The following is a 26,032-nucleotide window of genomic DNA, read 5'->3' as shown; positions in this document are numbered from 1 at the left end:
ACACAATTTGTGCTCCAGATCCCTTGACCAGTTGTCCAAAGGTCCTGAAGTCCCTCTTGATTCTCTACAGCCTTCTTGTTGAGACTTTGTTGGTACCCACCTGGAAAACCAGTAGCAGGTCAGTGGGCTATACCAGGCTGGGAAGTTTCTTGGTGACATCCCTTACCCGGGCCCCAGGGAGGCAGCACACTTCCCTATGGGTTGGGTCTGGTAGGCATATCAGGCCCTCCATTCCTGCCCTGCCCTATGTGACCCCTCCAACCCAGATGAACCTTCATCCACTTCCTCATTTCCCTGGTCCTCAGATTCCAGGGCCTCATACCTATTGTATAAGGGCACCTGGGAAGGTGAGGTAGATTGGGAGTGGATTTGCCTGCCACCCCAATCAGAAACCTGTTTCCACTCCCCTCCCTCTCTAAGGTGTCCTCCTTCCGCCTGGTAGTGAGAAGGTAGGGGATGCATTGTTTCTTGTGAAGTGGATGGTGGGTCCATTTGTCTAAGGCATGGTAGAGTGCAGCTCCACCAGTCAATCTCCTCCTCAGAGTCCCAAATACTTCTTAGCCTTTCTACTTCATCTCTCAGTTCCACCACCAGGCTGAGCAGATCATCGTTGTGAGATAATCTAGTCTAGCCCAAGTCAATATGTCTGAAAAAAAATAAAACAACAACAAAATTTTATCTTTCTTTAGGAAAAGAATTACTACTGTTTCAAAGCTATTTATGAAAATAATTATATAATCTGACAATTTAAATAGTTTTACAAGGTAGCACTTTATAAGCATCAGGTAAAAAGATAACAGGCAATTGAGGGAAAAATGAACACATCAAAACTGTTCCACATATACAAGGGAAGCAGCAATTGAAAGATCTTAGTTTTGGTAAAGGTTCGCAGTAGTCAGAAAGGTGCCCTGGAAAAGTTTTAAGTGTCCTATTGAAATGTATCTCAAGTTCATTTCTGTTCTGTAGTTCTAATAATCCTTACTACAAACAACAGAGGAGTACAATACATTTTCAGGATGACACTGAAATGAGTTGCAATGTCAAGACAGCTTAAATACTGACAAGATCATTCCAAACTGGAGATGTTGTCGTGGTTTGATGCTGGCCAAATGCCAGGTACCCACAAAAGTCGCTCACTCACCCTCCCCTGCCACAGCTGGACAGAGGAGAGAAAAATTTAATGAAGGCTTCATGAGTTAAGGACCAGAAGAAAACACTCCAAGGGCAAAACAGGCTCAGCTTAGAGGTACGAAGTGAATTTATTACTAACAAAGTGAGAGGAGAATAATGAGAAGTAAAATAAGCCCTCAAAAACAACTTTTCTTCCCCCAGCCCCTCCCTCCTTCCCACTGACAGCGCAGGGAGACAGGGTGTGGGGGTTTTGGTCAGTTTGTCACCCGAGATCTTCTGCTGCTTGGGGAGAGGACTCCTTCTCCTGCTACGCCGTGGGGTCCCTTCCCACAGGAGACAGTTCTCTGTGAACTTCTCCAGCATGGCTCTGTCACTGTTATCCCCTGAGAACAGCAAAATCACGACACAAGTCCAGGTTAAAAGATGGCAGAAGCAACCTCATTTAATCACCCATACCTTTTATAGCATGGTTCGCAGAAGAGAAATTACATGATTGGCCTATTCACCCACCACCTCTCAAGGTGATAGGCTGAGCAGTAAAACACCCATTTCCAAATACTATTCTCACAAGACTGAAAACAATTCTACTGTTCTCACAACTTGCAGGTGCAGAAATGGTTTACATTCTTACAAACTGTTGTCCATCCAGTTCGCATGAGAATGAAAGCTTTCACAGAGAAGCTGGATTTCTCTAACTGCTTTCTTATGAGAAAGTTTCACAGGAAAATTCCTCTGCTAGCCCTTGCTAGCATCCACACGGCTCCAATCTCACTAGCAGCAGTCCTCCCTAAACTGCTGCAACGTGAGTCCCTCCCACAGGCAGTCTTCCCAAAGCTGCTGTGGCATGGGTCACTCTTCCATGGGGTGCAGTCCTCCAAGGACAGGCTGCTCCAGCTTTGAAGTAGGTGCCCCCTCTCTCCACCGGATTTCCCACTGGATCACAGCATCCTCCAGGCATCCACCCACTCCGGCATGGGCACCTCCCCCAGAATCTGCAAGTGGATCTCTGCATCCCCCGTGGACCTCCATGGGCTGCAGAGGGACAGCCTGCTTCACCACGGTCATCACCATGGCCAGCAGAGGAATCTCGGCTCCTGTGCCTGGAGCACCTCCTCCCCCTCCTTCTCCACTGACCTTGGTGTCTGTGTGTTGTTTCCCTCACATGTTCTCACCTCCTCCTCTTCTCTGGCTAGAAAAAAAACCTGTGCCCCCCACTTTGCTATGATTTTCTTCTTATTGTGGTTGGATGCTGGCTAAGCGCCAGGCACCCACGTAAAACCATCTACTTATTTTCCTCTGCTATAGCTGAGCAGAGGAGGGGGAATTGAAAACTTCATTTTCATGAGTTAAGGATTACTGAAAAAAACCACCACTTTAAGGCAAAAGAGGTTCAAAACTTAAACAGTATAAAGAAGTGTGGGATATGCCCAGTCCCTGCCCTGGAGGGATCTCTGCTGAGATAAGAGATTTCGCAATCGCCCAGCAGGACTCCCTGGAAAGGCAACCACTTCTTTGGTCACAGCGAGAAAAGACAGACCCACAATCCTTTAGAAGACCCTATGCAGATCCTCTGTAACCCATTGGCCTTCACCCATCCCCTGTATCACTATAAAAGCAAGCCCTCTGGCCCTGTGGGACTCAGAGAGAGTTCTCATCCCTGGCTTTCCCCTTCGCCGGAGGGGACCAACAATAAAGCTACCTTCCGTGCGGAACCAGCCACACGAGCCTCTCGTCTCTCTCTCTGGTCTGGCTTGGCCTGGAGGCTGCCCTGCAGAGCTGAGCTGGAATCACAAGCTGATAATCACTAAAGAGCTGACAGTCTCTACAAGGGCCCTCCTGCCAGCAGCTGAGGGAAGACACCGGGCCTCGGGAAGGCGATTCCTTTCGGGACCATCTCCCCGGACCGGTCACCTCTTCCTGGGTCAGAGCCACTGACCCCACCACCAGCTGTAACAAAGAAGATTTTTTATTAACAGAATTAAAAGTAAAAAGGGTAATGAGAACCAAAGCAAACCTTCAGAACACCTTTCTTTCCCAGTGACTCCCTCTTTGCACCGACCATGCAAAGAAACAAAACATGGGGTTTTGGTCAGGATTTCACTTCTTAAGAGTCTTTCTTCAGTATACTTAAGGAAAAGAGTTTATTCTGCTGTGCTGTGGGATCCTTCCAACGGGAGATAGTTCTCTGCAAACTTTTCTAGCGTGGTTTTAACTTTCACAAGCAACAGTCCTGCCCGAACCTGCTGCAATGGGAATCCCTCCCACAGGTCAAGCAGTCTTCTCACAACTGCCTAGTGTGGGTCATTTTACTTCATGGGGTTTAGTCTTTTAAGGATGACCTGTTCTAGTTTGGAAGCGATGGCTCTCTATCTCTAAAAGCAAGGGTCATCTCTCTCTGTTCGAGTTCCTCACTAGATTACAGCTTTTCGGTATCCACGCGCTCCAGCGTGAGTACTCTTTTTCACGGGCTGCGTGTGGATCTCTGCATCCCCCCATGTACCTCATGAATTATAGGGAAACAGTTTGTTGTATTATAGTCCTCGCCATGGCTTGCAGGAGAATCTCAGCTCTGGTGCTTGGAGCATCTTGTCCCTCTCCTTTTTTTCACTGACCTCAGTGCCACCATGTTGGTTTTCTTCATGTGTCCTCGCTTTTCCTTTTCCTCTGACTTGGAAGAAAGTTGGTGTCTGTAAGTTACAGTTGAGAGGTTGATCTCGTCCGGGCTTCGCATTGGGGAATTGCTTGCCATGTCTCTTGCTGCTGGCTACATGGTCCTTGCCAGCACCGCATGGGCGACTCCAGCCTCATAAGGGCCCCAGCTGCGCAGTCCCAGCCTCGGGAAGGCCCCGACAGCGCGGCCCTCAGCGAGATGGGCCCCAGCAGCCGCCTTGCCACCCCTTGGAAGAAAGAGAGAGCTTCCCGCGGTTCTTCCTTTCTTAAATATGTCATCACAGAGGCGTTACCAACTTGTCTAATTGGGCTAGTAACCTGCCCATCATCAGAGCCTTCAGTGATTGGCTCTGTGCCAGACATAGAAGTTTTGAGTAGCTTTTCTCCCACCCCCACTAAAAACCAGGCTGTGTTAAACCAATACACTTCTTAAATATGTTATCACAGAGGCGTTACCATCATCTCTAACTGGCCCAGGCTTGGCCAGCAGCATGTCCTTCTTCAGACCCATCAGGGATTGGCTCTGCCGGACATGGTGGAAGCTTCTAGCTGCCTTTCACAGAAGCCACCTCCATGGCCCCCCCGCTACCAAAAACCAGGCTGTGCAAAACCAACACAGATATGTACAAAGTCAGTTAAATGAAATTAAAAAAGAAACGCAAATAGTATAGTCAGTGAGAAAACAGAAGACAAATATAAAAGATGTAATAAATACCTATGTAGTTCAGAATGACAGAAAAAACATCTAGTAATTCTAGCAGTATACTATGACTCAATCAACAAAAGCCAAGTCTTTCAACAAAGTAAGAATTTCATTTGAAGCTGTATTAACAGGAAATTGCTGGAGAGATCTTTGTGAATACCTAACACATCATAGCTGGAATACTATGTTCAATTTAGATGGTGTCTATAAAGCACAGAAAATAAGATTTTAATAAAAATCAGCAAGAATTAATCAGTCCACAATGCCAGGCTAAAAATAACAATGTTTAGATCTAAAAAGAAGCATGTAAGATTGTCGTGGTTTCATCCCAGCTGGCAACTAAGCCCCTTGCAGCTGCTCACTCACTCTCCTACCAGCAGGACTGGGGAGACAATTGGAAGGGTAAAAACCAGAAAACTCGTGGGTTTGCGATAAAGATAGTTTATTAGGTAAAGAAAAAGCCATGCACACAAGCAAAGCAAAACAAGGGATACAGTCACTGCTTCCCGTGGGCAGCCAGGTGTTCAGCCATCTCCAGGAGAGCAGGGCCCCATCACACATAATGGTTACTCAGGAAGACAAATGCCATAATTCCAAATGCTCCCCCCTTACTCCTTCTTATCTCTTTATATACTGAGCACGATGTCATATGGTCTGGAATATCCCTTTGGTCAGTTTGGGTCACCTGTCCCGACTGTGTCTCCTCCCAACCTCCCATGCACCCCCAACTTCCTTGCCAGCATGGCAGTACAAAAAGCATAAAAGGCCTTGACTCTGTGTAAGTCCTGCTCAGCAATAACTAAAACATCTCTGTATTATCAGCCCTGTGTTCAGCACAAATCCAAAACACAGCCCCATACCAGCCACTGGGAAGAAAATGAACTCTACCCCAACCAAACCAGCACAAAGATATTTTTACAAAGATGGTATCAAACAGTAGTTTAGGTTGTCTACTCTGGGAAAAATAAAAGATACCAGCTTATTCTGGATATACAGAAGATGTAAGATGTATTGTCAAAAACTTCAGCAGGCAAATTAAATATTATGGGAGATTGTTGAATTGCATTCAGTAGAGAATTTTAAGACTAAACATCTGCCAGGGAGGAACCAGAGAAACATGGTTTTCTGTTACTGCATCAAGATTAAATGGTTCCTTGAGATACTGGTCTGACCTCCACTTTTTGAAGCTGGAGATCACTCCAGCCATAAATATCAGATATTTAGTTTCAAGAACATAGCAACATTTTAATCCAGGCAATTCCCATTTGAAACTAAACACACGACAATGAATATTTATCTTTCTGATTTACAAGCTTGCACCAACCTTTATTAACCCCATATAATGATATTACATATCTTCCAGGTTTATATCAAGACTGAATTTTTTGGAGTTTCTCTAATTATACAAGAGCATACTTTGAGTTTTTAAGCTGCTAGACTGTGGTTATTAATAGCCACCCTTCAATAATCAGCCTAAAACCACCCAACATATTTATCTTCTTTTTAAAAACTACCTTCCATCAGTATTTTAATTTCTTTCATGTGATTCATATGATTTGTTTCACAGTAACCTTAGTTACACTGGATCACTCAAGTTTTTACTGCAGTTGGTAAACTACTACTCACCATTTCACTTTAACAGGTAAGATGTGGGGTCATCTTTTTGACCTGCTTTATAAAAACAAGCAAACACACAAACATAAACCTCACTAAAGAGATGTATCCCAAACATAAAAACAATTTTTAAAGTAAGATTTTTTTAAAAAAAAAAAGTTTAGAAAACAGCTTTTCTTGCTTATTTGGGGTTATGTTTTTCTACCACTGTAAAGAAGATTAAGAAGCTCTTTTGAATATAATCCACCACGACAGTATGAGCCTAAGCATACAGGCATTTAGAGGACAGAGCTGTAAGGAGTATAGACTCTCCCATTCAACTCAGGGCTCTATAAGCTCTTGGGAAGCCACAATACACAGTGATTTTGTTTCTAAATTTACTGTTCTCTGCATCCAGGCATATAGCACTATTTCTTCTCACATCTCTGTTACATTGCATATTCACTGCATAGGTTCTTCTAATTACCCTTATGTCCTAGGTAGAGGGATAAGGGGCAGAGTTTTAGCACTGTTTATTCCTTACCACCCACTTCATTGGAGGGGGAGCAGTTTTTGGAAAGGAACCAGAATTTTTTTCTTGCCCCAGCTGTAGAAGGTAGTGGTTTTGTCCCCTTTGAAAAACATGGGCAGAAGTGGAGGGGTCCTCTTTCTTTTGTTGGGCTCACTTGGGAAAGGGAGTTACCCTGCAAGTCCCCAGCCACCACCTGACCACCACCAGGGAGAACCCTGCTGGGTGGTGTAGAGTGAGCAGCTCAGCAGCATAACTCCTTTTGAACAAAATAGCTTTCCAGGTTTTGCTTTGCCCGTTTTCCATTGTTTTCTGGCTGGGGGAGGGCATTAAACCATGGAAACTCGTTTGCCACATTGTTTACTTTGTTCTCTTGAGCCACTGGTCCAGTGCAGGAGCCCCCCACCATCTGGCCATTGTTCCCAGGGGGCCACATGGTGCAGAGTGTGGGAAGAGCTGCCATCTTGTCTTTGTCTGGGGAAACTACCTGGAGCCAGCAGCTTGGGAACAGCCACCATCTTGGTTTTGTCCTAGTGTGCCAGGTGACATCTTTCAGTGGTGAATACCCTTTTTTGTGGGTAAACCAATCTTTTGTACAATCAGTGTGTTTATTACAATTTCTTCAGTAAATTGTGACTTCAACTTATAATGTCTCCTAGTTTTTTCCTCCACTCTTGAAAGGGGGTGGTTTGAGTGGGCTTAATTTTCCCACTGAGTTTTAAAACCAGCACACCCTACTCTCAAACAAAAGTATTTTGGTTCACACTTTCACTGTATTTCCCTTGCCCTTCTTTTCCCAGCACATGCAGATAGAAAACAGGGGAAGCCCATCCACCTCTCTCCTACTCTCAAGAATCTGCTCTTTCTTGAAGGAAGATGTACTGACAGATGCTTCTTGGTTAACTCCAGAGTCCTAACAACACAAGAACTGTTAGCAGAACTGCCATCAGAGACTGAAATAGTTCATGCCTCAAACACTGATATAAAGTTTTGCTCATTATAGCAAAAACTGTATAAAGAAGCTACAACCAAAGAAGCCTTCCTGAAGATACCTGACTGGGACTTTGGACTGTAAGTTAAACCACTGAGATTAGATAAAGGGAAAACCCATTCTTTAATCATCTCAGGCCTAGGAAAAAACAAACAAAGCTGAAGGAGAGGAATGCCTCCACAAGAAAGCAAAATGCAGCAGAGATTCTTCCCCATCTGAGTTTGGGGTAGGGAACCACAGCCCACAGAAGCCAGGTTTACACAGATTCACCCCCCGAAACAAGGCAGAGGGGGAGGAGGTTTCAGGTGTAACCTCTGGTTAGAGGCAGTGAACACCCATCCTCCCTTACACAAACTGGCCCAGCTGTGAAACCCCCAACCTCACAGGCCACATCCACAGGACATTCACATGAGAGGAACTGAGGGGGTGTCATAATCCATCAAAGACCCCCTGAAGTGCCCCCTCCCCAGAGCCATTCCCGAAGCCTTGCACCACAGGACTGCACGATGCAACAAACCTGGAGTCTGTTGTAAGAGACAGTGGCAAACTTCCCCCCCCCCCCCCCCATCCCAGGGAGGTGCCTGGGTTTTCCTACCTAGCCTGAGCATATATTAACCCATCAGATTCTATGCTTTTTGGCGGGACCTTCACCACCAAGAAGGTGGAGAGGATCAATGGAACATTTTTGGGATCCACGGATGGTGATATTTTCTTTATTCTGCCCCTGTCATTCTCTTTCTGTCCCTCCCACCTATTTTCTATTTTTCTTTTGAAGAAGGGGCAGTCAATAACTAACTCATGTAAGCACAACTTAACTATTGGGAGACAGCAAATGTTAGTTCAGACAAAAGATGCTAATTACAAAGCCTGAGAAGCCGAATTCACACTAATCTTGTCAAGATAGAGGGGACAAGGATCATCTCAGAGACTGCTGAATCATTCCTCAAAGGACTACGCATGCCCAGGGAGAAAGGTGAAAAGTTCACTGAGAGGATGACTACTGGTCTTCATCAGAAAAGACCCCCGAGGAAGAGGAGAGGTCTTCCTCAGTGCGACCACCAGGACACACAGCGCATGCGTGACCCATATGCTAATGACTTCCGAGAAATAATTTGTATAACCACACCTGTCCCAAAGAATGTGATGAATATTCATAATTTAACCCTTAATACTGTGTTGTAGAGAGCACCAGGTGTGTGTGTTTTGGAGGAGTGATCCCCACGCACCTGGCGCGCCGAATAAAGCAAATACCCACTTCCCCGACTCTCTAAAGTGTCTCCTGGCCCGGTTGAGGCGTGATTCACTGTTGCAGTGGGGATACTGCAACATGCATATATCAAACCAGGAGTCCCGTGGAAAGGAAATATATATGGACAGACAGATTTTTGATAGCTGTTTCAGAGAGATGTTTATTTCTCCAGCCGCATGGCCGGGGCTCTGCCGAGGAACTGTTACAGTCACGGGACCAGAGGGTCCTTCTGCCCGCGCAGGGGAACACAAACCAACCAATGGGGAACAAGGCTGAGCAGGGGCAGGGAAACCCCGTGTCTGTCCCCTCAGGGCCCCTCTCCCAGGGCTACACAGCGGGGAGAGGAGACCCCAACACCTCACCCGTTTTATTTTAACAAAAGGAGAATGAAAACAACTGGATAAACAACAAGGACAGTTTCAAAACAAAACAAGCCACCCTCCTGAGTCTTTAAATGTCCAAACAGATTCTCTGGAACATCTTAGGGCTGACAGAAGGAACACAGAACTCTCTGAGCATGCTTTGTGGGGAAACTGAGGCAGGAGAGGGTTTAACTTCTTCCCTCCCCCTTTTCATCCCCCACTCAGCATTGGAAAGGGATTTTTGGGGAAACAATTGGCAAAAGCATGGTTTTGTGAAGGAAACCATGGATGAAAAAACGGATTGGGAATACACTGGGGGTAATAGGACATAAGGTAAAAGGGAAAGGTGGGATTAGGAAAGGGAGACTGTAGGGGGGGCTTACAATGGACATATTGTCTAACATGACTACGATTTTTTGCATATATACTGCCTTTTACAGGAACACCATCAGGCCCAGTGACCTGCGATGCTTGTAACCCCTTTCTACCTAGTACAATTCTGAATTCCAACACGTCTCCATCTCCCAAGCTTGGGATGCATTTTTCAGGGTTATTCTTTTTAATAGCAGTTCTATGCACGAATATGTCTTGCTGGTTGTCGCACCTTGTTATAAAACCATAATTTTGCTTAACATTATACCATTTTACTATCCCTAAGATCTTAGGTACTATGATCTTTTCCTTTTTCCGAGTGGCTGCTGTTTTCTATCTCGCTGCGTCTTTGCTCTCTCTTTCGGTCGGTCCCGTGTTGGAATTGTCGGGGCTGCTGGTGCCTGCGCGCTCTTCCCAGGGTCGCGTTCGGGGCTGCGTGGGCCGGGCCAGGCTGTGCCGCTCAGTTCTCTGTGCGTCGCCTCCTCTGGTCGCAGCTTCGCTGCCGCTGCCAGGCGCTGCACCCACATCTCGGCCGGGCCCCCGAGGGACGACCCCCCTGCGCCCTGCTCCAGCACACATCTCGGCTGGGCTTTCACGGGGCTCGTTCCACCACGTGCTGCGCGGGGCCAGGTGGGCACTGCCGGGTCCCTCCGCTCCCACCGCGCCTCGCTCTGCCGCCGACACTGCGGCTCGCGTGGCTCCGCCCACACGCGGGAACTGCCTCGCTGCTGCTCGCAGAGCACTCGGTGCACGTGGCCTGGGCCGCACGGTCCCTGCGCCAGGCTTCCCTTCGCCAGGACACAGCTGACACTGCTCAACACTCTCGGTAATTAAATAATATTCACGAAAATATTCTTCCATCAGCATGTATTTTGACTCCAATATTAACTGTGTCCAAACGGTTTTTCAAAAGCCCTTGGTAAAAATTAAATCCCAAGAAACATAGAAAAAGTTCTTAAACAACCATGCCAGGAAGTGTTTCAGTTCTTTTTGAGCTTGAATCAAGCTAAAATTTACAAATTGTTGTTCAAGAATCATTTTAAGTTTAAGATAAATGTCCATATGCGGCTCTGAAAGCCAGGAGTCTTCCCACGGTTCCTCCATAGTTTAGATATGGAATAGCAAAGCAAAACCAAGAAGAGGAATCCAAAGTTTATAGGGTTTACTCACACAAATCAGTCGCTTAGGGATCGGGGATCGTTCTGCTCACAAATCTCCACCAATTCACTCTCTCTCTCTCTCTCTCATATTTACTATCAAATAAAACCCATACTATTGTCACTGGCTTATGGTCTTGTTTGCACCTTAATTCGGGCAGAGGCATTTCTAAGAACTTTAGTAACCGGATCATGACAACTGCCACCTTGGAATTCCAGAGGGCAGACTTCATCCTGTTTAGGACACAGAGTCCCTTGAGAGGTGGTCCTGAGGAGCAAAGGAGTCCAGGAAGGCTGGACATTCTTCAAGAAGAAAATCTCAAAGGCACAGGAATGGGCTGTGCCCACGTGCCAAAAAGACGAGCTGGCAGGGAAGAAGAATGGCTTGGCTGAACAGAGAGATTTGGCTGGAACTCAGAAAAAAAATGAGAGTTTATGACCTTTGGAAGAAGCCGCAGGCAGCTCAGGAGGACTGCAAGGTTGTCATGAGGTTGTACAGAGAGAAAACTAGTCCAACTAGAACTTAATCTGGCTACTGCCATAAAAGACAATAGAAATGTTTCTTTAAATACACTGTCAACAAAAGAAAATCCAAGGAAAATCTCCTTTATTGGATGTGGGAGAAACACAGTAACAAAGGATAAGGAAAAAGCTGAGGCACTTAATGTCTTCTTTGCCTCAGTCTTTAATAGTAAGACCAGTTGGTCTGCGGGTAGTCAGCCCCCTGAGCTGGAAGACAGGGATGGGGAGCAGAATGAAAACCCCATAATCCAAGAGGAAATGGTCACCGACCTGCTACACCACTTAGACACACAGATGTCTATGGGGCCAGATGGGATCCACCCAAGGGTACTGAGGGAGCTGACAGTGGTTCACCAAGACACTTTCAATAATTTACCACCAGTCCTGGCCAACCAGGAGGTCTCAGTTGACTGAAGGTTAGCAAATATGATGCCCATCTAGAAGAAAGGCTGGAAGAAGGATCTGGGGAACTATAGGCCTGACAGCCTGAACTCAGTGCCAGCGAAGGTTGTGAGCAGAGCATCTTGAGTGCCACCATGCAGCACGTGTAGGACAACCAATGCATCAGGCCCAGCAAGCATGGGTTTAGGAAAAGCAGATCCTGCTTGAATAACTTGATGCCCTTCCATGACAAGGTGACTGTGTCTTGGTTTGAAAGACAGGTATCTGCTAAGGAAGGCAGGAGCCCCCCTTGGAATGGCAGATGCGACCCCCTTCCCTCCGAGTTATTATAATTTTGAAATCAAGGGACTTTTAGGCAAAGATGTGGAAAATAGGAATAATAGTTCTTTACTATTATATATCTATATGTGTATAACCAGTCAAAAAAACAACAATAACTATGGCAGTAGCTGCAATCAATCAAAAAACCCAGTCCCAGCCTTCTCGGCTGTCAGGCCCTTTCCCCTCGGGTACAGTTCCACTCGCAGCCAGCAGGGGTGCTGGCGGCTCCCAGTGAGCAGGGCAGGTGCGATGGTTCCCCCGCGGCTGCAGGGGGTGCTCCGGAGCGAGCTCGGGGAGCACGCGGCACTGGTGCCCTGGGATCCCGGGAAGGGATGGAACAAAAAAGCTTCACAAACCCCTGGGCAGCTGATCCCAGTGTCCGGCCAGACCCTTGGGAACAGCAGGCTGGAACGGCAGGCTGGAACGGCAGGGACGAGCACAAATCCTGGGTGGCAGAGGGGATGTATCCAAATGGGGAACCCCCTGGAGGTCTGGGCAGGCAGGGTGAGCAGGGCTACAACGTAGCGAAGGCTCGAAGCAACAGGGCAGGGTGGCCACAGCCCGGCTCCCCAGCAGGGCAGGGAAGGCAGGCTTTGGGATCCCGGGGCTTGTCCAGCAGAAGGAAAAGCAGCCAAAGAAAATAGCCTCCCTCTCTGTCCGAATGCAGGAGACCGGAGACCAACTGGCCACACACTCAGGTGAAACAAAAGAGTAGCCAGATGCGCCCCACTCCATGGCCAGCTCTTTGTTTTTTCTTAAATACCCAGCCATTTGCTCCCCTAGCAACATGAATGGGGAAAATTCCTTTAACAGAGAAAAAAGACAAAACCAAGAGAGCTCCTAAAACCCCAACAGACTGTTAGAAGGAATGGAGCTTAATGCTTCCTGCATCCCGTCTTGTGTACCCCTGCCCACGTGTTCCTTCAAGGATACTCTGGTTAGCAAGGTAACAAAAATTAATTTACTCTTTGTGTTTCAGCCATGAGTTTGTGGTTATTCTGCCTGTGTTGACTCAAACATGTGGCATAGTCAGCAGGATCCAGGAATAACCATGTCATGGCTAGAAAAAATGTTGGAGACTGGGGACGCTGTGATGGTGACTCCCCATATTCCAGGATGTCCCAGCACTGAACGCTGGGACCCCCTGGCTGCTTTCCTAGCTACAGTGGCTCTGCCCAAAAGCATGGCCTGAAATAGATGATAGTTACCCCCCAGACAATTGAGACAGCTGTAACACTCATTCACAACACTCCTGAAAATACAGTATGGTCCTATACTCAAACTTCTCCCTTTATGTTACATCCTCTTTTAATCATATTCTTGACTTCTTGTATTTCAGGTATGTTTGATGATTTCCTGTGCCTTATCTAGGGGGATAGCATTGGAACTGTTATTGGTGTTACAAACCCAACATCGAATTGAAGTTTGATCTGAAAAAGTGCAAGCCACAGCTCTTCAATCTGTGGGCAATTACCCCCTGTCAAGTTACCAACCCTGAAGCAATATTGGCTGAAGAAGCTGGAGCAACAGCATATGTATTACTGGGAGGAGATGACACTCCTGTTTTCCTTCCTTTTCACGGATTGGCTCCTCATGCTTTGTAGGCTTGTACTACGAGCACATACCTTGGATACATTTCTGCAAGATCAATATGTAAATACTCATGTGTGGTTGGTTTTTACTGTAACTAACTTATTACTCTTTCCAAGAAGCAAATATAGAGCACCTGGTGTGTGCCTTTGTACAAGGTTTAAATTTGACATCTGAGGCAATTGTTGCCTTAAATCTGGAAGTAACTGCTGTACACTGAGGAACCTTACAACATTGATTACTGATAAACTACCTCCCTCTTCAACATCATAAATGCTGTTCCAAGTTTGAAGGCATGTGCTGCTTTAACATAACTGCTGAATCAGCTAGTATGGACAGCAACATTCAACATCTTCAGGACTTAATACATCAAATAACACAACCTATCAGTGGTGCCTGGCTAGCTGAGTGGTTTAGGAGGGGCAGGACACTTAACTCAGCATTATATGTTTATTCCTTTTTCTATATGCTTTATGAAGTGCCTATGTAAATTCCCTATCCCACATTTCCAGCCGCAGTAGCAGTAAGTAAAGATCCAGTTCATGACCACCTGAGGAACCAGATTGAACATAAGTCTATGGGACCTGATGAGATGAATCAGAGTCCTGAGGGAATTAGCCAATGTAGTTGCCAAGCTACATGATATTCTAAAAATCATGGCAGTCAAGTCCCAGGTGACTGGAAAAAAGGAAACATTGTACCCATCTTCAAAAAGGGTAGAAAGGAAGACCCTGGAAACTACTGCCCTGTTAGCATCACCTCTGTGCCTGGGAAGATCATGGAACAGATCCTCCTAGAAGCTCTGTTAAGGCACATGGAGGACAAGGAGTTGATTCAGGACAATCAGCACAGCTTCACCAAGGGCAAGTTCTGTCTGACCAACCCAGTGGCCTTCTACAATGGAGTAACTACATCAGCGGACAAGGGAAGGGCTACAGATGTCCTTTATCTGGACTTCTGTAAGGCCTTTGACATGGTCCCCCACAACATCCTTCTCTCTAAATTGGAGAGAGAAGGATTTGATGGGTGGACTGTTCAGTGGATAAGGAATTGCTTGGATGGCTGCATCCAGAGGGTAGTGGTCAACATCTCAGAGTCCCAGCGGACACTGGTGACAAGTGGTGTCCCTCAAGGGGTCTGTATTGGGACCAAGTGCTATTCAATGTTTTCATTAACGACATAGACAAAAGGATCAAGTGTACCCTCAGCAAGTTTGCAGATGACACCAAGCTGAGGGGTGCAGTTGACATTCCTGAAGGATGGGATGCCATCCAGAGGGACCTGGACAAGCTCAAGAAGTGGGCCCATGGGAATCTCATGAGATTTAACAAGACCAAGTGCAAGATGCTGCACCTGGGTTGGGGCAACCCCCAGTATCAATACAGGGTTGGGGATGAAGGGATTGAGGGCAGCCCTGCCAAGGACTTAGGGGTACTGGTGGATGAGAGGCTGGACATGAGCTGTCAGTATGTGCTGGCAGCCCAGAAAACCAATCGTATCCTGAGCTGCACCAAAAGCAATGTGGGCAGAAGGGCAAGGGAGAGGATTCTGCCCCTCTACTCCACTATTGTGAGACCACATCTGGTGTACTTCATCCAGCTATGGGGTCCCCAGTGCAGGAAGCACATAGACCTGTTGGAGTGAGGCCAGAGGAGGGCCATGAAGATGATTAGAGGGATGAAGCACCTCTCCTATGAGGAAAGGCTGGGACAATTGGGTCTGGAGAAGAGGCAGCTCTGGGGAGACCTAATTGCAGCCTTTCAATACCTGAAGGGGACCTACAAGAGAGCTGGAGAGGGACTTTTTATAAGGGCATGTAGTGATAGGACAAGGGGGCATGGCTTTAGGCTGAAAGAGGGTAGGTTTAGATTAGATATAAGGAAGAAATTATTTCCTGTAAGAATGGTGAGGCACTGGAACAGGTTGCCCAGAGATGTTGTGGATGACCCATCCTTGAAAGTGTTCAAGGCCAAGTTGGATGGGGTCCTGAGAAACCTGGTCTATTGGAAGGTGTTCCTGCCTATGGCAGGGGGTTGGAATGAGATGATCTTTAAGGTCCCTTCTAACCCAAACCATTCCATGATTCTATGATTATTCTAGAATTAAGCATCTTCAAGAGGGCATCTTTTCTCTCTTTAATAGATGAGCTAATGTGGAGAAAGAAGATCCTGTTTATTCAGAGATGATGGTCCTTAGCCTTCCTGCAAAAAATATTTCTTTATTCCAATTTTCAGTGATTTAGCATGTATTACATTTGCCTTGTATTCAACTGCTGACATTTCAATTATACAGAATATTCAATTTTCATTTTCCACAATACAGCTTTGCAATTAAGCCATGATAAAGATGAAGCATGTCTTGCATTGATTTTTAAGTAAACTTTCTTATTTAGTTTTAACACAAAAATCCACTCATGCATTAATCACTCAGAAGCGTCATCTATAAAATACTGAAGTTAATCTGCCAAGGATTTATTGGGATTTCTTTTAAGAACTGTAATTACTGGGTTTGCTTTCTGAGACTGTAAGGCAGCATAAAGTACCATTTTTTATCTTGAATAACCACTAGTGTTAGAAATTTATTTATACATAAACTTCATTCATTTATTTGTTTCTAAAAGTGGTACCAGTAGATAGAACTACAAAATTACGCAATGATTACATACTCTGAAGCCAAATTTACAAGGATGTTGCAACATAAAATGTCATACTGACTTTCAAACGTTTCACTAACATTCATCATGTCCTTGTCTGACAGTTTCTCATTCTCATTTATCTCTCTATGGCATTCAAGCATGGATTTAATGCATCTTGATCACTTCTGAAGTTGTCTTAGAAACTGCAAAAAATAATCAGCAAATATCCACTTGATTTAATGTTTTAAGTGGAAATCTTTGAAGCTAGCAATCTTTTAAGTCAGTTGTGTGATCAAGGCCATAATTAGCTGATTATAAATCTGTACTACTTCCCAAAGAACTAGTTCTACCCTCTTCTCACCTTATCATTCATGACAGCAGTCTCACTTGTGCCCCATCTGATGACAAGATCAAGAAAGCGATTCAAATAAAAACTAAACTGATCAAAGAAGTGAATTAGTTTTTAGTCAGAGTGGTTACCTGAAAGTGTTGCACAAACACTAGTGTTCCGGTTTGGCCAAATATAGAAATATATCCTCTGAGAGAAGGCAGGCTATAACCACCCCTCCCCCACCAGGTTCGGGAAAAAATAAATTTTCCTCGAAGGAAAGTGAAAGAGATAAAAACTATTTATTTAACAAACACACAGGAAAAGGGATAATGATGCTAAATAATAAAACCTCTCACTCTGCTGAGAGAAACCTGGGAAAATTTCAGAGTCCTTCCATAGATCTGTCTCTCCCCCTCCTTGGAGCTGGGACGGGGTGGTGGGCCCAACTCCAGGGCCAAGGCCTCGGTGGAAAGTCCTCCCAATGTATTCTGATGTTGAAACAGTCTGTAGCGGGTTCAGTTTGTAACCGGGCAGAAACACCAATTAGAGTGTAGTGGTTCTGTTCAAATTATCACTTACTTATTTACTTTCTGTGAGATAAGAATTAGGAGAAAAGCAAAGCAGGCACAAACTTAAAAGAATATAAAGAAGTTTATTAACAGACCTAAAAGGAAGGGAAAAAAAATCATACCACACATGCAGAGAACTCTTCTCGTCCCCCCACCTTTCCCCCTTCTCCCACTGTAAAAAGACAACCCTTGAGATGTTCAGTCTGTTTACCACTTCCATAATAACCTTGTTCAGTTCACTTAGGGAGAGGAGTCTCTCTTGCTCATGCTATGGAGACATCTCCACAAGAAGTTCTGTCATGGCTCAGTATCACAACGAGAAAGCCGCCCATGTTGGTTCTCTGCTCCCATGTGAGAGTCCCTTCCCCCGACTTACAGCTTTTCCTACAACTGCTTTTGAGGGTCCAATCTTGAGCTACTGGGGTACCATTTTAAGGTTGAGCTGTTCAAAAACAAAGGTTCTCTTCACCCATCTATGGGAGCATCTTCATCTCTAAGAATAGAGGCCCTCCTCCTTCCCTGGGAGAAAAAGGGTCTTTATCATCTTCATCTCTAAGACTATCTCTGGGAGCATCTCTAGGAACAGAGGTCTTCTCCTTCTGATTGGAGCAAAAGTCCTCATCGCTTCCATCTCTCCCTGTTCAATTTTCTCATGAAATTACAGCTATTTCAGCATTTGCTTATTCCAGCACAGGTGCTTTTGCTCACAAGTTGAACGCTCCACCCCCCATGCTTTCATGAAATTACAACAGGTACTCTGATATATCATAGTCTATCACCACCATAGCTTTACAACAGAATTTCAGCTTTTAAACATCTCCTCTTTCTTCTCCCTCAGGTTTTCAGCTCTTCTTTCTGTACTTAATGTTTGCAGCACTTACAGCACTAAAAGGGTTAATCTCACCCGGGCCTTGCAGCTGGAATTTCCCATATCGCTGTTGGTCATATGATCTTTGCCAGGAAGCGGGGCAGCTTCAGCTGAATCTTCAGCCACACTGGGGGGGGGGGGGGGGGGGTGGAGCTGGGCCATGCCGTCTGCACATAACAGGGATGTGGGGGCCGCAGATGGAACAGGGCCGCACAGCTCCACGATGGCTGTGTCCCGGCCCGGGCCCGCTAGGCCCCGTACAGGCCGAGCCCAGTTACCTGTCCCAAAGCCGGAAGCCAAAGAGAGAACTTCCTGGGGTTTGTCCATTCTTAAATGTGGACCACAGAGGTGGTCAAAATTTTAAGTGGCTTAAAAAACTGTCAATATTCAAACTAGCCAATTGATAGGTTCTGTCAGTTCATAGAGGAAGCTGTAAGCACCTCTTTGCAAGAAAATCACTTCCGGGACTATGCTTGCAAACCCATGACACAGTCGAGCAGAGAAAAAAGGAAAAAAACAAAGTTCCAGGAAAACAAAAGTTCAACTCTCCAGAGGAAAAGGAGCTGAGAATAAAAACTGCCGAAAGCTGGCTGGAAAGAAAAGCAAGCCCGGTGCTTCCCTTCCCTCTCGCTCTCCTGCCACAGCTGAAAAAAAGTCGCTATCTCTGTGTGACCTTGAACAAGCTGCAAACTGCTTTGAAAAAGTTTTGCTCAGTTTTTTCTCCCCCCTCTCAGGCTCAGTTTAAAGGCATAGAAAGGCACAAAAATTAATTTCTGGGCATAGGGCAGTGATATGGGATACACATCATAAAGTCACCCCAACTAGTTACAACTAGTAACAACCCAAGAGAGACTCCAATAATAAACCTCTTTGCAAAGACAGGACTAGCCTTCTCAGCTGCAGGACAGGCTAATGTGGCTGAAACCTAAACTCCCTCCCTTCAGACCATAGTTTGAACATACAGAGTTACAAGTCACAAATCAAAGCTTTATTTTAATGAAATTTTACCTTTCCACAAAGTCCCAGAATGGAGCAGGGACGAGGAGGGAGAAGGGCTAGCTTGAGGGACAAAAGTTATATAAAAATGCTATTGCCACTAAAACTCTGCCTCACTGAATTACAACCTTGGATGCAACAAAGCAGCTCATTCCACTCACTAAGCACAGTATTTAATTCACAGAGAAAGCTGAGGGCAAGGGGAGAAAAGCCTGCAAAGGGAGATGAGGGGGACACTTGTTAGAGTTGAGACAATTAAATCTTGCAAACACATAAATGAGACTTAAAATGTAGTACTGTCTCAGGGTGACTTTATGAAGTATATCCCCTATCGCCGCCCTATGACCAGAAATTAATTTTGTGCCTTTCTGTGCCTTTAAACTGAGCCTGAGAGGGGGAAGAGAAAAAAACTGAGCAAAACTTTTCAAAGCAGTTTGTTCAAGGACACAGAGATACAGAGACTCCTCTGCGTTCTGCAGCGGAGGGAGAGGGAGGAAGCAGCTTGCTTGCTTTTCAGCCAGCTTTTGGCTACTTTTTCTCTGGAGAGATGTTGGAGTGAAAGCTCCTCTGGACTCAGGCCCAGAGGGAAGCCAAAGTACAGGGGTTGAATTAAAACCTTTGGATAAGCTGAGATACATGAAGCCACACCAAAGTGAAATAGAAATATAGATTTTTTAACTTTTAGTAGAAATATATGCAAAGTGCCTTAAACATTAAAAAGCTGTAGCAGAGACTTTAAACATGGTTCTTGCTGCAGCAATGTTACCTTTTCACAGAATTCTTTACTTTAGACAAAATATAGATAGAATTATACTGTTCACATTTTTTAGATAGAATGTTCACATAAACAATAAGAACTGAAAGAAACTGTATATGCAAATCTGTGTATACACATGTATGTATATGTAACCTATGTAACACTTGTGTAAGACTTACGATTGTTAGAATTAGACCAGGATAGGTTAAGAAAAAACTAGAATCGTGTGTTAATCTTATTGGTCAGTTAACAAATATAATCCACACTTCTGTAGGAAAAAATATAGAGTGTATAGTGTATAGTATATAGAGTATATGGAGTATATAGAGCATATAGAAGAAGCTGGTTTTGCCTGCTGTTGCAGCTGCTGTTTGCTTTTATCATGTAACCCCCTTCGAACTCTGCCTTCAAGAAAGCTATGAGACTATGAAATAAAGAACTTTTTCCTGGGACTTTGGTTTTTTCGCTTTTTCTTTTTCTGGACTGTTTCAACATCAGAACACCTTGGGAGAGTTTTCCACCGAGGCCCTGGTCCTGGAGGTGGGCCTGCGACCCAGCTCCAAGGAGAAAGAGAGAGAGAGAGAGAGAGAGAGACCTACGGAAGGACTCTAAAAATTTTCCCAGGTTTTCTCTCCACAGGGAGAGGTTTTAATATTTAGCATTATTATCCTTTTCCTGTGTGTTTGTTAAATAAATAGTTTTTATCTCTTTCACTTTCCTCTGAGGAAAAAATTTATTTTTTCCCGAACCTGGTGGGGGAGGGCTGGTTGTAACCTGCCTTCTATCAGAGGATATTTTTCCTCCAAATTTGTCCAAACCAGCACATGCAAGACTTCATATAAGGTATAAAACAACACAAGTCATTAATGAGAAGTATTTCTAAATTGAGAAAGATGGGGCAAGGAGAGAAGAAACATCGTATATATCAGTAGTTATGGATTTTATTTGCATGAAATTCCTTAAGCAGAAATCAATCTTCATTTGAATTTTATATTAAGACTTTTTCATAGAACCCTCCTGCCTGAAAAAAGAAATCTCTCAATTGCCTTTCAACAGCAGAAAGAACAAAGCATTTAATGTTGGGTACCTTTTAGTTCTCCTTAAACAACAGAGAAAAAAACAAAAATTGAAACAAACACACCAGCCCATCCCCAAAAATCACATGATAAAACTAAAAAAAAGGAAAATAAAAATGTTGCTTGTATTCTTTACTGAGGATATGCACAAGTTATTTTTTCATTTTCCTAAAAAGACACAGTTAAAATTTCAGTTAGATAGACCTGACAATGTTTGTGCAATATGAAAATAACTGCTAAAGAACATTCCTGAATGCCTAAGGAACCAAAAGATTTGGAGGCAAAAAAAATTAATGTGCAAACTAATCAATGCTGAATATGCTTAAACGAAGCTAAAAAATTAGGAGCTGTTTGTCTGAACAGAGGTTCGATTCTTCAGAAGAGGAGGAAGCTGGAAGAAGTTTGAGGAATTTAGCAAGGGATAATATTGACAGGGAAAGGTGTCATAAAAGAGAATTTATTTCTGATGCATAGACAACATTTGACCATGTTTTCAATAAATGTATTTTACAAGTACCTTCTAATGCTGATAAAGTAAATATTCTTCAAACAGTGTGACTTTGCACATTTTGTATAAAGAAAAAAGATCCAGTGGAAAAAGTAATAAATTAAGGTGCCTCAAATATTCAGCATAATTCAGAAAGAACCTCAAAAATTTGCCCATCTTAAAAGTCAGTGAGTACAGCAAAGTTAACACAATGGTCGCATGCTTAAACTAGATACTGTTAGCTCTGTGTTCTCATGGGCCCAAAGAACAAGGATTGTTTCCTTTCCATGCACTGCAAGCACTAATTGCAACACTGTGTACACCAGTATTAAACTGGTAACTTGCAGGATACACCCGACAGTCTCTCAGCCATCCCTCTCAGCCCCAACCAACATCTCACAAACACTGCAAAATCCAGTTCCTTCAGCAGATTACAACTAGTGCTACTGGCTTCTCAGCAGCAAATGCTGCCACCACACCCTGTCCAGACCCACTGTCAACTGATTGTGCAAGGATCCCAACAGCAGCATGAACGCATCAAGAGAACAAACAGGAACAAATACAGAAGATTTTACAAAGTACTTCAGCTCACCGTTAAAACTTATTAGGTAATAACTCTGCACCTATCTTAGGCCACTACTCAGAATCCCTATCCCCATTGTCTTGGTTTGAAAGACAGGTGTCTGCCAAGGAAGGCGGGAACCTCCCTTGGAATGGGAAAATATGACCCCCTTCCCTCCAAATTATTATAACTTTGAAATTAAGGGGCTTTCAGGCAAAGATATGAGAAAAAGAATAACAGTTCTTTACTAGCATGTATATGTATAACAAGGTAAACAAACAACAACAATGGCAGCAACAACAAACAAAACCAGAAACCAAATAACAGCCTTTTCCCGGCTGTCAAGCACTTTCCCCTTTGGTGTAGTTATGGTCACAGCCAGCAGGGGTGCTGTTGGCTCCCGGCCAGGCAGGGCAGGTGCAATGATTCCCCTGCGGCTGCAAGGGGCGCTGTGGCACAAGCTCAGTCACTTCTTAATGTGGGTAATGGAGGGCACAGCCAGTGGAAGAGATGGAAAAAAGGGGCTTCCTTTACAACCTCACAGGGGCGGCTGGTCCTGGTGCCTCTCCAGATAGTGAAATGAGCTGTAGCAGGAACCTTGGAAGCAGCAAGCTGGAACGGCAAAGGCCAGCAGACCCCAGAGTGGCAAACAAAATGTATCAGAAACTCCGCAGCTGTAGCAGGAGCCACGAGGTGTCCTGGCAGGCAGGAGGTGAGGGATTACAGTGTAGCGAAAAACCCAGAGCAGTGGCAGAGAAACGGCAGGGCTGGAGGGAGGGGCTCGAGGTCCCGGGTTTTCTCCTGAGGCACCCGAATAGATGGTGAGGGTCCTTTCTAGTGAGGTACGGTGTTAATAAGGTCCCAGTCCAATGGCCGCTCTTACAAGCAGAGCTTCACTCACGGTAGGAGAAGACAGCAGGAGACGGAACCCCTCAGTGATGGTGAATTCCTCTCACAGCGATCGTAGCCTGTCTCCCCTCCGATCCCGAGAGCAAGAGAGAAGCTGATCCCAGCCCCTCACCCCCCAGCCAAAATCACGAGGTATCTCTGCCCTTCCCAAAAGAAAGCCCCCCAGCTATGACAGTGCAGCCAGCTGCACTCCTCACCCTCCCCCTTGGCTACATCTTTTGTCTCTCTTAAGTACTGGTTGTTATTGTCTCTTAGGAACAGATGGGAGAAAATTCCCTAAGAGAAAGAAAAAAAGGAAAAATCCTAACCTCCAACACCCATATAAAGAAAAAAGTATATTTGTTACAAGCACCCTTAATTTATAGCTACTGTATTGCCTGGAGCATGACACAAAAGTAAATGTGACCATTGTCCTCCACTTACCTTTCTTGTCAATAGACTTTTGCGCCTCATTCCGCAAGCCTCTAACTGAAGACGGCCTCGCAATGCCAATTCAATTAACATACAGCCACGCAATCCCGAGGAGATGCAATCATTCCAAAATGATGTGTAACCCTGTGAAGAATGAAAGGCAGTAAAATATTTCCATTTCTACCTGAAAGCAAATAGAAAAAGAGGCTTAATGCATTCTCTAAATGGTTCTCTGGCCCTCATACACTAGCATCACTAGTCAACTACCATTCCTGTACTGAAACATCAAAGAGAAAACAGACTCATCCCTTATTAGTTTTGACACTTGGTCTCTGCTCTTTGAAAAGAAGGGAAACTTCAGGAAAGAGATGCAAAACAAACCAGCAAGAACTGTGAGATATAAAGTGTAGTTTATATGTAGTCAAAAAACCTCCATGGTCTGCAGGGGCACAGCTGCTTCACCATGGTCTTTACCACAGGCTGCAGGGGAATCTGCTCCAGCACCTGGAGCACCTCCTCCCCTTCCTTCACTGACCTTGGTGTCTGCAGAGTTGTTTCTCTCACATATTCTCACTCCTCTCTGGCTGCAATTGCTCTCGGGCAGTTTTCTCCCCCTTTCTTAAATATGTTATCACAAAAGCATTACCACCATTTCTAATTGGCTCAGCCTTGGCCAGCAGCGGGTCTGTCCTGGAGCCAGCTGGCATTGGCTCTGCTGGACATGGAAGAAGCTCTCAGCACTTCTCACATAAGCCATCCATGTAGCCCCCCCCACTACCAAAACCTGGCCACACAAACCCAATACAGTTGTTCTTATATGGACTGCCAAACTGCAAGCTACATTTATTCTATGAACCACACTACCACAGTTTTTCAACTATATTTCTACATACAGTTTTGCCATAATGGGCAAAAAGTCCTTCATAACAACGTTTAAGCCATTAACCATAACATTACAGTCTCTCACAAGAGAAGCAACAGTTAAATATTAAAAAAACATGCAAGAACAGTATCTAAGACAAAATATTTCTGAGAAATTGTTTTTTGAGAAATTACTGTGAAAACACTTGTTACAATCCAGAAAGACTTTCCAAAACTCCCATATTGTTGCATCTCTGTGAAAACATCCACTTTGTGCTTCTTCAGAGAAAAATTCAGTAAAAAGAAAAGAATGCTCCCTTTCATAAAATTTATCCTAACCAGTAACAAAGTCTAACTTAAATCAAGGGTAATACAATTTTATTCTTTTTGCGAATATAAGCTATCAATGTATAGACATATCAGATGTATACATCTGAAGTCTTCTAAAAACAAACCAGTCACTAAGGCATGCCATTAAATATAGATTTCTAGGAACATGATAATATAGATTATATAGATGACCAATACTTTAAAAAGTTCTTAAAAAGCTCTGGATCTCTAGAAAGTAATTACTGAAATATGTAACAGGCATTTTTTTAAAGGCCATAAATAGAAGGTTGGAAAGGCATTTAAGAATTTGGATCAGTCAATTCAGAGCTGATATGTGAGTAGCTGTTACTCGCAAAGAAGTCAGCCATTCTGTAAATTAAGATTTTGGTTGGCACCAGACATTTCTTTGCCAAAAAACATGCAAGATGGTGTGCAATATATACAAAGACTCCTACACTCTACTATTCTCAATTAAATAGCCTCTTTACATAAAAATAATTTTTGGAATCAGACTACACACAAGCAAACTTACAGCTGTGGCATGATAAATATATACTTCTTTCTAATTCCAGAAAGTGTTACATTATTATGCAAACAATTCAAGTGCTAGAAATTTTTCCCCTTGTTTAGCAATGAAAACTGAATTTATTTTTAAAGTATTTTTCAATTAAGTGACCTTAACTATACCACTCCAAGTGTTGGAAATGTACAAAGTTTTTAATTGTTTTATATAACTTTAGTCTGGGGATTTGTTCGCCTTTGCCACGAGGGAAAGGAATCAAAGTTTCTTTTCAAAGGACTGTTTCACCACTCGAGGCCTGATGAGCTTAACATCTCAACAAGACTGGGAGTAGCACAGAAGATACAAAAAAGATAATGACCATTAACGAACATCAACTCCAAACATCACCCCTGGCATGGTCGGAGACACCTGGTCTGGGAAAAGATAGATAAAAGAACAAAGAATGAGAACCTAATTAACATCGAAGGTGAAGAGATCAATAACCAATATGAAACCAAATACTAAGAACTGTGTAACTTGGGACCAATGAACACTGAATCAATGAATTTCTCTGGGGTTTGACTGTATAAGTATGTGAAAAACCTAGTAAAAATCATGTGTGATGGAATGATTTTCTCTGCACAACCCAGGCTATGTGTGGATGTGTGACCGATAGGTAAAGCTTTGTAAAGGAAAGGACTGGTAAAATCATGGCTCCAGCCTGTTACTTAGCCTAAGTAGAAATGGACTGTGGAAGAATGACTCAGCTAGAATAGAGGAAGTGAGGCATGCTGCGTGAATGCCTTGTGCCCGCACCATGGTATATGGTGGTTGGTTAAATTTGGTTTGTTTTGCCTTAAAACTATGTAAACTAACAACCGACTAAGGGCATAAAAAGGTCGTGTTTTTGTAAATAATGTTCCTCCTTTGCACCTGCCTGGGGACTCCTCGCTGCTCCATATCACTACATCTGGCGCCCAAACGTGGAAAACTACCCTACGACGAAGAGCGGACCTCGCCCGGAACCGAAGCCCCCGGGCCCCAGGAGCGCCCCCGGCCCGCGACCTACACTGGTTCCCGCGGACCTCCCGTAGTGGCCCCAGGCATCACCCAAGCCCACGCAAAGGACTCCGGCGGTGGCTCCAG

At 44.4% G+C, this 26,032-nt stretch overlaps 1 protein-coding gene across 1 annotated transcript in view; it reads right to left on the bottom strand.

Moving 5' to 3' along the window:
* Nucleotides 1-26,032, bottom strand: part of LOC309584551 (Golgi phosphoprotein 3) — a 131,832-nt gene that overhangs the window by 34,482 nt on the left and 71,318 nt on the right. The window contains exon 2 of the mRNA XM_082300598.1: nt 23,206-23,337. Within this exon, the coding sequence (XP_082156724.1) occupies nt 23,206-23,337 (132 nt within the window). The remainder of the gene's footprint in view (nt 1-23,205; nt 23,338-26,032) is intronic.

Source organism: Coloeus monedula (assembly GCF_965178545.1).
Source record: "Coloeus monedula genome assembly, chromosome: W".
Lineage (NCBI taxonomy): Eukaryota > Metazoa > Chordata > Aves > Passeriformes > Corvidae > Coloeus > Coloeus monedula.
Note: the sequence above shows the minus strand (reverse complement) of the source record. Positions and strands in the feature narration are given on the sequence as shown.